This window comes from Lepisma saccharinum, chromosome 16, assembly GCF_977018435.1.
Source record: "Lepisma saccharinum chromosome 16, izLepSacc3.1, whole genome shotgun sequence".
Classification (NCBI taxonomy): domain Eukaryota; kingdom Metazoa; phylum Arthropoda; class Insecta; order Zygentoma; family Lepismatidae; genus Lepisma; species Lepisma saccharinum.
Window position 1 is genome coordinate 34,838,619 of NC_139244.1, and position 13,019 is coordinate 34,851,637.

The 13,019-nt window shown below is 37.5% G+C and overlaps 1 protein-coding gene across 1 annotated transcript in view; it reads left to right on the plus strand.

Moving 5' to 3' along the window:
• The first annotated feature begins 3,619 nt into the window (after nt 1-3,619).
• LOC146000016 (uncharacterized) overlaps nt 3,620-13,019 on the plus strand; it is a 67,208-nt gene continuing 57,808 nt past the window's right edge. Inside the window, exon 1 of the mRNA XM_083137322.1 lies at nt 3,620-3,948. Within this exon, the coding sequence (XP_082993448.1) occupies nt 3,780-3,948 (169 nt within the window). The 5' untranslated portion in view covers nt 3,620-3,779. The remainder of the gene's footprint in view (nt 3,949-13,019) is intronic.

Consider the following 13,019-nt stretch of genomic DNA (forward strand, 5'->3'; position numbering starts at 1 on the left):
GAGACAAATTTTGAGTTTAGATATGGTAAGGGAACTTGGTCCAGTGTAATATGATAGATGCAAATAACCCAAGTGCTGACACACCTAAATTTCTTATTTCAATCAATCAATTGCTTCATTCTCCACAATTTGAGAGACCTCAAAACAGGTTGAATAAGTCTCTAAGCTCCTTTATTTTAAAAAAAAATAAAGAAGTGAATAAAGGAAATATGAACCAAAGTGTTTTCCAACTCCCATATCAACTATCATTGTGGTATTCATTCCATTGAACCTCCTGTTTTAAATTAGACAGAGCTCTTCAAACGATATTGCATCACACGAGAGTTGCAAAACAATCGTGTTCTAGCATAATCTACACTTGATAAAAAAAATGGCTCAATAGAAACATTACAGGAATTTACCAGTACACAAATACCTTGCCAACAGCGTTCAAGCAATACCACTGATAACAAAGAGTGCATGTTGTTCCGTGTCATCAACCTTAAAAGGGATATTGCAAAACAGCACAATGCACAAGACTTTGAGAAATAAGGATTTTTAGCGACGAAGGGAGAGATTAATATAAGAACCATAAAAAGAAAACGATAATATTTTTGTTAAATAATTTCGTTGATAAGTAAGGCAGTTCTATCACGTCTTAACCTATTTAAAAAAAATCAATTAGGCCTAAGGAAGATCATGGACGTCGAATGTGGGGAACGCTTTATCGCCAATAATTCCGAAAAGTGTAGGCCTATGCTACGCACCCTCATTTAATTCAGTTTAACGATACGTGTAAGTAAGATCGTTTCTAAAATGTATTTTCTATGCTGAACAGAGGGAAAAAATATCTAGTTAGTTTTCAATCAGAACCTGATTTCAGTTATTTCTGACGTGCCCAGAATATTCGTAAGAAGGGGTATACTTTTTTTTTGTAGTCACTCATAATTTTGTTATCCTTTCCTCCCTTTGATGTTCTTTCTTTTCTTTTTTAAGGAATACTGTGCCAAAGGGGGAAATTTCGACCTGTGTATAGGGTCGGTGGCAACCCACCATCGTGAGAAAATTGGTGAGCTTCGAATGAGTAAGCATAATCCTGTGCGGAGACCTACTGTAACGGCTGGAGATACGTCGGGCTGAGCCCCCCGACTATTCCAATAAAGGAAAGGGTCTAAATATGGGCCCCCTATTTATGTTGTCATTTTCGGAGGGAAAAAATTAATATATCAAGCTCCTGCCTTTAAAATGCATATCTTTGAAATATATATTTAAATGTAATAGCATGCTAAAGTATAGAAGGTCTCCATTTTTTTAAAAAAAAAAAATCCATAAAATGGTAAAATGATGTATTTCAAAATTGTGGTCTAAATATAGGCTACTAGCGCCAATATCAAAGCAATTAAATAAAAAAAACAATCATTTATCGCTAAAGCATTATAAAATTCATATTTATGAATAATCTGTTGTTTTGAGAATCACGCGGAATGGGAAAAATCAAAATTAAGAAAAACATCCAAATATTTGTTGAAAATGTGATCTCAACATTAGACCTAATGTCATTGCCCATATTTAGACCATCACGCAATTTTTCTTCTTCAATTTATTTTCGCTCTCTGTGGTACACTTTCACAAACAAATCATGGCATTATAAAAGCTCACATTTGTTATATGTACCGCTAATATCATAACCTATACAAAGGAGATGAGAAATCAGAAATCGCTGAGTTAAAACACAACTACAAAAAGTTTTCGGAGGTTGCAATTTTATAACAGCGTCGAAGGCCGAAACTAACCACCACTTTCTCTTGCGAATTGGCGCCGCAACCTTTGTCCTTGACAGATAACCAGTTCCAATAGCCTCTGCCAGGCTGCAGCACCCGGGACCGCTGATAACTCCAAAACCCATATTTAAACCTTCGCCCATATTTAGACCTTCTCCTCTACTGGTTGAAGATCTCCACGCTAGAGGTGAGGAAGGAAAGCGTGGGAGGGAGACCGGTAGTCGGTAGATAAGCCAAGGCCGATCATGGCTGTAGCGCAAAGGATGATTATATTATTATTATTGTGTCAAAGGAGGGTTATGATCCCCACCGACCCCCCCCCCCCATTGGGCACGCCATTGTCTGGTATAGTTAAGCCGATGAGGTTAGAGTATCAAAGCTGTTAAATCTGTAATTCCAATGCTGAGCAATATTTTTTCGGATTTGGAGTCGGTTTTCAGTTGATCCTAGCAAAAGGTCTGATCCAAAAAGTAAGAAACTTGGACTTCGCATACATTGTTAATTTGATGATCTGAAGGGTGTTCTCTCTTTCATCGAAGATACAAGCACAAATTCTGATGAACTTAGTCACTTAACGGGAAGTATCAACCTTGACCAGGACTTCAAGCAGCATTCTGTTTCTGTAATTTAAGAACAAACCTACAGTCAATCAAATATTTGGATACGAGAAACCATCAGTTTTTTTCCTATCAAAACGAGCTTTTTCCTCTGGATATTAAGTGATCAACTATTCTCTTTTACACCCATTTTTAACTCTTCGCGTTGAAGGTCTGTAGTTAATTTCCCCTTTGCCGTTCATCTCTGGTCATAGACGTCAGGAATTGACGTTCGAATCGTAAAAACAGAAAGGTTGTGATTCTTATGGTTAATAACAGAAATACAGTTCAGATAGTTAATATAAACCATGCCAGAATAACCAGAGAAAGAAGTGCGTTAGATCGGAAAATGGAGTGTAAAATATATGAACTGGGTTGTATTTTTCATATTCTACTAAATTCTAAAAATATTACTTCTTTATTTGAGGGAAAAAGAACAAGCTTTATGACTGTAATTTTCCCCTTTTAAACATTTTTCTTTAACGAGGTGTTTATTAATATCAAAATAAAATAACTATGCATTTAATTACACTAACTGTATGAAATTTAAAAATATAATGGAAAATGGCTGTGCTGGATATTCGAGTAGATCGAATGGATCGAGTGATTTTCTAGTAAAAAAAATCCCAAGATATAATAATCAATTGGAATAAAAATGATTTATTTTTTATTAGTTTATAATATATATTATTGCATAATAATCATAACCATGATAATAATAATTATTGTTATCAATAATTCTACTCTTAAATATTTATCAATGGTCTGACCCACAAGCATGCCACTGGATCTCGTGGAACATGAGACCTACTCGATGGCGTAGTGGTAAAGTCGTCGTATTGTAATCAAGAGGTCACGGGTTCGATACCCGGTGGTGGCACATTGTACAGTGGTTCGGATCCTAGTTTAAGCTGTAGATCCAGTCCCGATTGACCTTTATGTGTATAAAGTGGACTTAAAAACTTAAAACTCGTGAAGCATGGCGCTTGTGTTGAACAGTTGTTCGGGAAGAACAACACCGGATATCTCGTTTGCGCGCAACAAGACCTCGGGGGTGGAAAAGGCGGCAACAGGTGGAAGTTGGGGGACAAGATATGAGATCGGACTTCCTTGCTTGTTACCTTCAAGAAGAACAAACCCGCGAATCCCGATTAAATTGTTCCGGTGCGCGCGCCAGCATAGAAAACCTACCCGGTGAAAGTTGCGAAACGCTGCCGTCCCTGGCATTCGCGCAACCAATGGGCCAAAGGGGGGAGACCGCCGCGTGGTACGTTGCAGTGTGGCAGTCCCTCCGCCCGCTCAGTCGAACAATTGTCGGCGAATGAAGAACGGCAATGACGCAACGATGAGTGGCAGTCAATGAACATGAACATATCGGTTCGACCGCGGGCGTTCCGTCGAGTTCCAACCGTGTGCCGATACGATGAAGAACATTCTAACCCATACGTCTTTGGCGGTGGTGGCCGTGTTTCTCAGCGTGGGCGAGCTCGTGGCTAACTATGAAGACGACGACTCGATAGAATCCTTCATCGAACACGAAGTCACCAGGATCGAAGCTCTGAAAGCTGCCAGGCACTTGGACTTAAATAAATGTAAGTATATTCTCACCACTAGTAATCAGTGATATCCACACACCCTGAAACATTCCCCAAGACCTTTAAGGCCGAAATTTTGTTCATTTTGGCCCCAAATTTACCCTTTCACTCTATAAATACGAACTTACACCCCCACCCCATAGGCGTGACTTGGGAGAAGGGATACTTGCCCCCCCTAATATTTTCAGGTTATTAAAATTTACAAGGGTATTTTTTGTTAAGCTCCTGGGACCTGAGAAACAAGGAAATAAACAGTAATCTTTATGATGTGTGATAGTTATCTTTATTGGATGAAATAACGTTTCGATTCTGCCCCCCCCCCTCCCCTCCGTCCTCTGAAAGTTAATCCCCAAGTTCGATTCTGTCCTTCCAAAGTTAAGCCCAAAGTTTGATTTTGTTACCTCCAAAGTTAGGGCCCAAGGTACGGACATGACCACCCTCACCCCCCCCCCAGATGAAAATTCTGGATACACGCCTGCTACTAATAGTCAAAGAATGATCTCGTAAGCAATAAAACTGTAAGTAGTCAATGTAAAATACTGGGATCGACATTTTTCGAGAGGGTGTTGGATGCTTACCCTAATACCAAACAATTTCTCGTACAACCCCCCGCAAACTGAGAAGTAGGTTGCAGTTTATTCATCTTCTCTTTTAAATAACCACATAAAAAGGAATCACCAAAACAAAGTTACTCGACCTGGAAAAAGTGCTTTGTAAATCTATATAGTTTCTTTGGCTGTATGCGATGTTTCACCATCCTGTTGAAACCACACATTGACACACACCGTTCTTCAATTTCGAGCCTTAATCGTTTGTCAATAATTCTCACCCGCAACAGTTAGTATTTCTCCATTTTTGTTTTCAATAAATAAGGCCAGATGACATTTTAGGCATGAATAGCGTACCATACTGTAACGTTTTTGTGGAGAATGGAGATAATGAATGATTGATGTGAGGGTTTTCTTTTATTCAAAATGAAGGATTTTGTTTTCTGGCATGACCACAGACTAATGTGAATTTCCACTAAAATACTAGATTTCTTTTGCAAGATTCAGTGGCATTACTGTACTCTGAATGGTGATTATTGTCTGTGGATAATAGCTCTTACCCTAGCTGGATTCTGTACAGAATGTGTGTATATTTTCTTTCAAAATTCGACGAGAAGAGGTGTGCAGTAATGTGTAATTGTTGAGCATGTCATCTCGTTGATATTTCTGGATAACCCGTAAGTGTTTCATAATCACACGTAAGATGTTTTCTACAGAGAGGACCTTCTGGGCGGGCCTTCCTGAATGGTGAGAGTCTGCGGCCGTTCATCCTCTTCAAATCGATGTGCTAAAGCTCGAATTGCTTTTCTTATCAGACACTGCTTGATTAAGAGATGTTCTTATACATTCTTGTTGAGTTCACACAACTGGAATTTTTTTTATTGAGAATCGTAACACTCTCTCCACGTTGTTGTAGCAATTCATGATGAATTTCTCGCTTCTCAATGTCACACTTGCAATAATAATAATAATAATAATAATAATAAATCACCACCAAAATTTAAAAAAAGTTCTTTTTAATAGGAGAGTTAATTTAGATTCTCACCATCCTCATGTAGTGAGATTAGTTATTTCGGGAGTTCGTAACTTCAATCTAGTACGTGTTGATTGATTTGGTTTATTCTACTTCGCATTTCTGCCACTTTTGGCTAATCGTGAAGATGATGAGTGATGATATGATGAAGTTGATGAAGGGGCACTCAAAAAGAACACCCATGCCCATGCCGGGATTCGAACACGGAACCCCTGGCTGTGGTGCAAGAGGTCTGTGTGCAAGATATCTTGATAGTATTATATTTTAGCTGACAGTCTCTTTACTGATGACATAGTCAAAGGGGAGATCCGGCCCCCATGAACTTAACCAGAAACTCGGTCCTTCATTTGAATGTAAAGCTTAGAATTGCGCAAATGAATTCATATGAAGAAAAAAAACTTCGTCCAGACCAGCACCGATCTATCCCTCATTATGTTTATAATAAGGAAATTGCTCAAGGCAGAAAATTTCTTAGTGACTGCTGGACATTAGAATTCAGCCTTTCCAAGGAAGTGGCGGTGGAAATTAGAATATGGAATCGCAAGGGCAGTGACCTGAATGAAATTACTACCCCATGGACACTCGCCTCTGTTGTGATGTCAGTCATGGTAAAATGTTCCATTTGTGCACAAAGTGCGGCCATTGGTCACAGGGGAGAGCGGGGGGAGGTGCGATACTCTCTTGATTAATTGATGGATTCAAATCAGGCTATTTGCACACGTGACCACTTATCCAGAACAAAATATACGAAAGGTCACGATTAAAATTCATCTCATGGAGATGAAATCCTTCCCACTGCTAATACCAGTAAATTTATCTGAGAATTGAAATCTGTTATAAAATCTGAAGACATAAGACGCCGCCAAGGGGTGGGGGTGCGAGGGGTTTATTTTCACACCCCTACATCACCCCAAACATAATACCAAGTTAATTTATGGTACACACTCCTCCGTTTTTATTATAGTACACATTATAATTGTGCACACTCCTTCATTTCCAGTGACGATATTCATGTCCAAAGTGTAAGTTCAGTCTCGATTAGCCTCTGTTTATTAAAAATAACGACAATACAAAAACTATTCACTTTCAATCGGTCAAGCTTTTTCTCTGATGCCTCCTTTCATTATCTATATTGTAGTTGTACAGACACCGGCAATGAAAATGGGGCACCTAAATCCTGAAATACTCTTTTCCCTGAAAGGCGTTATGTGTGTTGCCTAACTTTACGGCGATAAGTGGATTTTAATAAAAAAATTTCAATGGAAACTTCTGCCACCGCCGTAGGGTTAGGCAACACACAAGTTAAGAATCGGCACGGGGACCGCCTTTATGGCAGTGGCCCGCTGTTGCCGCGTCTACGAAGAAACTTGCGGTCAAACAGCCAATTGGGCCTACCGCTGTTCCCCCCTTTTTTGAGCAACAAGAGGCAACATTAGAATCCCTCCTCCCCGATGCAGCCAGCAGGAAAACAGGATTTTGTCAGAATAACCGATCTGCGCTGTGAATGGGAGCCGGGTGATAGCATGGCTGGATAGTAAATTCCTTTTTTTTATCTTCTTCAAATATTATATATATATATATATATATATATATATACACACACACAGTATTTCTACATTGTTAATTTTCGTTACATTATACACATAATTTACTGTTATACAGTAAACCCTCGTTAACACGAATCCCAAGGGACCGAAAAATCAAGAGTTCGTTTCTTTAAAAAAATCGTGCTAACCGGAGACTCAAATTTTATTGTTGCAATACAGTTCTTTCTACACATTAACCATTTATTATGTATGTCATCATAGAAAACACTACTACAGTACTACAGTATTTAACTTTTAAAAAAGTACTCACAGATCATTTTCTGGTGAAAAACAGTTCCCAGGATGCGGTTATAGCTATTATTGTATCAAGCACACTCCTACTTGGGGTTTCAGTCTTCTACGTTTTAAATAGAAAAACACATCTGAACACACAACTGAATTTGTTGGTTAAATACGTATAAGCTCATTGTTGACGCGGTGATGGCGATTGTCGAGCAATTGCACCCAAGTTTTAATCTTTATGTTACTCGCACTGGTTATGTTTTAAAGAATAGAAAAACACCTTTGAACACATTGTGATCTGAATCTGTTGGTTACAATACTGTATAAGTTGATTGTTGACAAGATCATAGAGATTGTTGAGCGATTTCTTACATACCTAGCAGAGGAACTACAGAAGAAAAAATGTGAAAAACTTTGAAAGTTCGTGTTAAATGAGATCTAATGACACAACGGACTAAAAAACAGTTCGTAATTCGTGGTAACCGATAAAACTTTCCATAAGATATAATACATCCCTGCCGGGACCAACATTTTGTTCATGTTAACCGAGTGTTCCTCTTAAGCGAATTTGTGTTAACGAGGGTTTACTGTATTAATACGTAGCGTAATAGTAGTTTCTTAAAATACATAGCTACATATAAAGCAACAAACATGAAACGGCTTGTGATCTACACGCATTTTATTAAAAAATAAATTACTTGGAGTGTTTTTATAATATTAAAGTAAAATTTTGTGTAAACCACGGAAAATTTGGTGGCTACGTGAAAGTTTCGGAGGGGTCAGTGCCTTATAGTCCCTCCTTAACGACGCCTCTTATGTGGACTTAACAAACCTCATCATTTTATTCTCTTTTGCTATTTAGAACGTTAGATCTTCACTGTGAACAATCAAAAACAGTGGCGCATTTTAATTGTAGAGACATATCGATTATTGTCCCTCTCATACTTGCCATTTAAACTTTTTGATATTTTACAGTAAGTGACAGCACGATAGTGGGAGAATCACTCTTAAAAATCATCCCATTAGATACTAAAGTAGTAATATTGTAATGATGTGCACGTTTCAATAATACAAGACTCTGCAGCATAATGCCGTTCTCGTTATTGACGATAAATCCATATTATGTAACTAATAAATGATAATAATACCCATTGTTATATTGTGAAGATTTTTCTGGTGAAATTGAGAGGAAATTGCGACAACTCGAGGTAAATTGAAACGAAGGTCAAGACTTCGAACTTGTGACGGATACATGCATCTTCATGCTAGAAGGACACGTATATCTTCTCCATCTGAAATTACTTGTTGGCAAGACTATAGCGAGTAACGTGTCTTAGTAGTTCGTAACGTAAGGTACTGACCAGCAAAGCTAGAAAAAGAAGTACCCTTATGTACATGTCGTGCCCGTTCGTCTTTATCAACTATCCATATGTCGGTAGGAATGTAAGAGGTAAAGGTACTCAAATGTCAATCTCTCTTCAAGATTACAGCCTCAGCTTTAGTTAAGTAAGGATATTTTATTCTTCAAAGATTTGTTGATTTTAGTAACGGCAAGGGCGCTGTAATGTGGCGGGTGCAAAATAGCCTAATTCACCCACAATTTTAATTTCTATCAATCAATCAATTCTTGCATCATACTGGCTGCTTCAAATCCTATTTTGGTCTGTTCTGTATTAATTTTTGGCAAAACCAATAAGGGAACAATTAATTTTGATATTTCATTTTTAATAAACATAAGTATTTTACATATAAATCCTGAGTCTGTCCATAATGCATCCTGGTCCTCGCGATTACCATTAATGGATAGATATTTGATTCAAAATCAGGAAAATACAAATGGGGATCGTGATTTAACAATTGCACCATGAGAATTTCCATAATAATCTAAACTGATCGCACTTAGTTTCACGCCACTTACAGAACTCCACCTATAACTTCGGAACTGTTTATATTCTGGATGAAAGTTTCGCTGCTTTTCCTCTCAATCTGGCCTCCAACAGATAAATCAGATGCTCCAATCGCCCATGTGTGAAAACGTAACGGGTCTCTGATTCCATTGAGGAGCAGGAAGTATAGGACTGCTTTTCGCCGTTACAATGCGACCTGTTTCTAGCTCCAGTGCGTATCATTGTGAGATAAACTGTTTTCTATCACAGGACCTAAATTGACACAAGATATGATCACTCTTACCCCCTCCCATCTTTTATTGGTCGACCGCAGAGAAAACAGTGGGCAGTTGCAATCTACATCGAGCAGTTGTTGAAAATGTACCATCCAAATTTCATGTAGTTTGCTCAACTAATTCCATCACAGATTCGACCCTTCGTTTAGTAACAAGAAATGACGCGTGTTATGCATAAGATGCACAAATTTGTTTATATAGCCATGCCTACTTCTTTAAGTTAATCGCTATGATTATGATTAGATAAAATTGATGATGGAATATTCACAAGGAGACTCGACCTAGAACTGTCGGTGGTGATATCGTCAGCTGAGCACTAGACTCGTTCGTTGTTTTTTCTGTCATAGATTGATGGTGCCTATAAGTAGGGTTACCATAAAATTTTGACCTAAAAACGGGACATCCCAAGGAGACCAGTTTATCCCACCCCCTTTCCTGAAATATCCGTTACGCCTAATTATAAAATTATTGTTATTATTAACGTATTGTTATTATTTATTAAAGGATGGATCGCATAAATGATACATCACAGACAAAAAATTGAATATGATCTCCCGTTGTCAAAAGGTATTCATTATTTTAATCTTGGTATGATTTACATAGAATTTTTCGTTAGCATGTTGGTCCCATGCTGAAGTTGAGTAATGCTAGAAGTATTTAGCAGAAGAACCAATCTTCTTGAGTCAGATTAATTCTTCATCAATCGTTTATAATTTGCCCCAAAAACCTTACCCCACATACCAAACAGCAGGAACTTTAAATTCTTTTTGCAATCCCGTAAAGAAACTGCATGCTTATTTTGCTCTACAAATAACGGAACACATACATAACAATGCATAATTTTAGCATGAAATGTGTCTCAAATTTACACTTGGTTTTTAAGATAACTCGTAGACTTTTTTTAGAACGGGACAAATAACGACCGGGACACGCCTCTGAAACGGGGCTGTCCCGGTCAAAACGGGACGTATAGTCATCCTACTCTAAGGAACAATAGTTAGTGCTTTAACTCCATTAATCCAGTGTGTCATTTCAAGTTGTAATTTTACATTAGGTCTGTTACTTTTCTAGCTGAGTTTCTTGACATGACACATATGGCAAATAGTAATATGTAATCTTCGTTCAAATTTATTTTTTACTTCTCTACTATCTTTTATCCCTAAAAAGTCCATAATGTACCCCCATTGATATTATCAGCAAAAATATATTTGCAAATTTTCAAACGCTATAAACGTTGTGCCAAGCACCAATTTAATTACTTAGAGGACATAAACTTATATTCAATCTATGTTTGTTACATATGATTCAAACTGTAAAAATAAATCAGTGTTCAGAAATTGTTGGGGAGAAAGAGTCAATGGTACTGATAGAGCAGCATTATTTTTTCAAAGACACCAAAATCTATACTTATTTTAATAACTTTTATATTGATACTACCTGTTCGTTCTCGGCCTTGAAATAACTGAAATAATAATTCAGAGAAAGAAGCATTGAGTAAAATTTATTAAAATAATATTGTATTTTTACAACTGTGGGAACGCCTGTACCGAATTGAATAAAAATGTCGCGGGTGTGTGTGTGTATTCGTGGCTGCTGGCTACTTAACATTTTAAAAAACTCACATACATCTCGGTATCACGATCAGTACCAATTCAACATACGTGTTCACTACCTATAATTGACCTTCCCTCCCCCTTCCACGCCCTTCGCGAAAGCAAAAGTGCTTTCGCGTGTCACAGACCGATGTGAAACATGTGTGCCCAGCTACTTTCAAAACTGCTCCAAAGAACAAATTAGAGACCTTGTTTTACTAGCTGTACATACTACACACACTTGACCATCTTTCGTCAGCCTTCATGGGCATTTCATTGTGTTTGATGCTTCATCTACTTCATTCATTCATCTTTATTCCAGAGTAAGAAAAATAACGTGAATCAACGCCCACTAAGGTGGCGTAACTTTTCTGTACTAGAACAGTTGTTTCACTTAGTACAAATACTTGGATCTATCTTATTCATTTGCCACATTTAACAGTGTGAACCTATCCCGCTATTTCGCTATATGTGTACAGTGGGATCCATGAGTATTATCGTGCAAATTGTCCATGACTATTTTCACTAATTTTTTTCTTGCATCCTGTGTGTTTTTAAGTTATGGATTTTTATGTATGCTGGTGCAGATGTTGTCAACAGCTTGTTTTGAGTTTTATTTTAATTCTTAAAGCTCTTATTGGATCAAATAAAGTGCACGAGCATGGTTATGGACAATTTGCACGGAAATACTCATGGATTCCACTGTATCCTATGTGTTTTAAGCGATGCATGTTTACGTATGCTGGTTCAGAAGTTGTTTGCAGCTTATTTTGATATTTATCTTAATTCTTGAAGCTCTTACTAGGTCAAATAAAGTGCACGAACATGGTGATGGACAATTTGCACGGTAATACTCATGGATCCCACTGTACATATACATATTACTTACTGGTCGTCACAGTGCTAAAAATTGTAATTCGCGTTATTTAGAGACTAAGCTAAACCAAATGCTATACATTTCACTCTCCAGTTTTAATATTTGAACAAGAATGTCCTTTCTCTCTCTTTTTTTAAACAGTTTTCCCCCGTTATGCGTCGCAGCTTACATTAATCTTGCAAGGTGTTCAGTGTGTCAAACCCACAAAGCGACCTTAGCGACAAAGGTTATTTTTTCTGATAAGCAAGCGGAAGTGGTACTCGTTTTAACTGTAAAGTATGGAAACTTAAAACCTGTTCCTTTTTTGCATCTGATAATTATACAAGTAGTTTTCAGACAGGGATGAAATACCTTGCTTGATAATTAGCAAGGGTGATCTAGGCATGCCACTGTACAGGTTCAATTGAGATCCACACCGTAAAACACTTACGCCACAGACATTCATCGTCTGTAGTAGCTCTGGTATTATGGTATCCATTTCGCCAAAGAGACCGGCAGCATACAATATACAGTGTTCTTTTGTTTATTGTGCCTCTAGAACGTGGCCCATGTAGCGGCTAGAAGCACAATAACCAAATGAAGGCACTGAACATACTTGTCAAAAGTATGCTCTTATGGTTACATGGCTTAATCGAAAAAAGAAGCCCGTGATTACATGATAAAAACAGTACACCACGTAGCACGTCCTAATCATATTCTATTAATACATATGGACGTGAAGTTTCCTTTCATTTTTCTATATATTTCGATTTATTTTTCGCGCTTTAGGGCAAAATTCGGTATTATTAATTTAAAATCGATGTTATTTTTTACATGCATTCTTACTGTTCCTTCTATGCTTAATATTTTCACATTGTTTTAGTTCTGGAAAATTGAGACTAATTTTAGTTTTAATGACAAGCAAAATGGCTTACCTTTGTAAGAAATGACCAAATTTCTTCCATTTGGAAAACTATTTCATCTCATCACCCATTAAATATGAAATGTTTATTGAATGATAACACCCA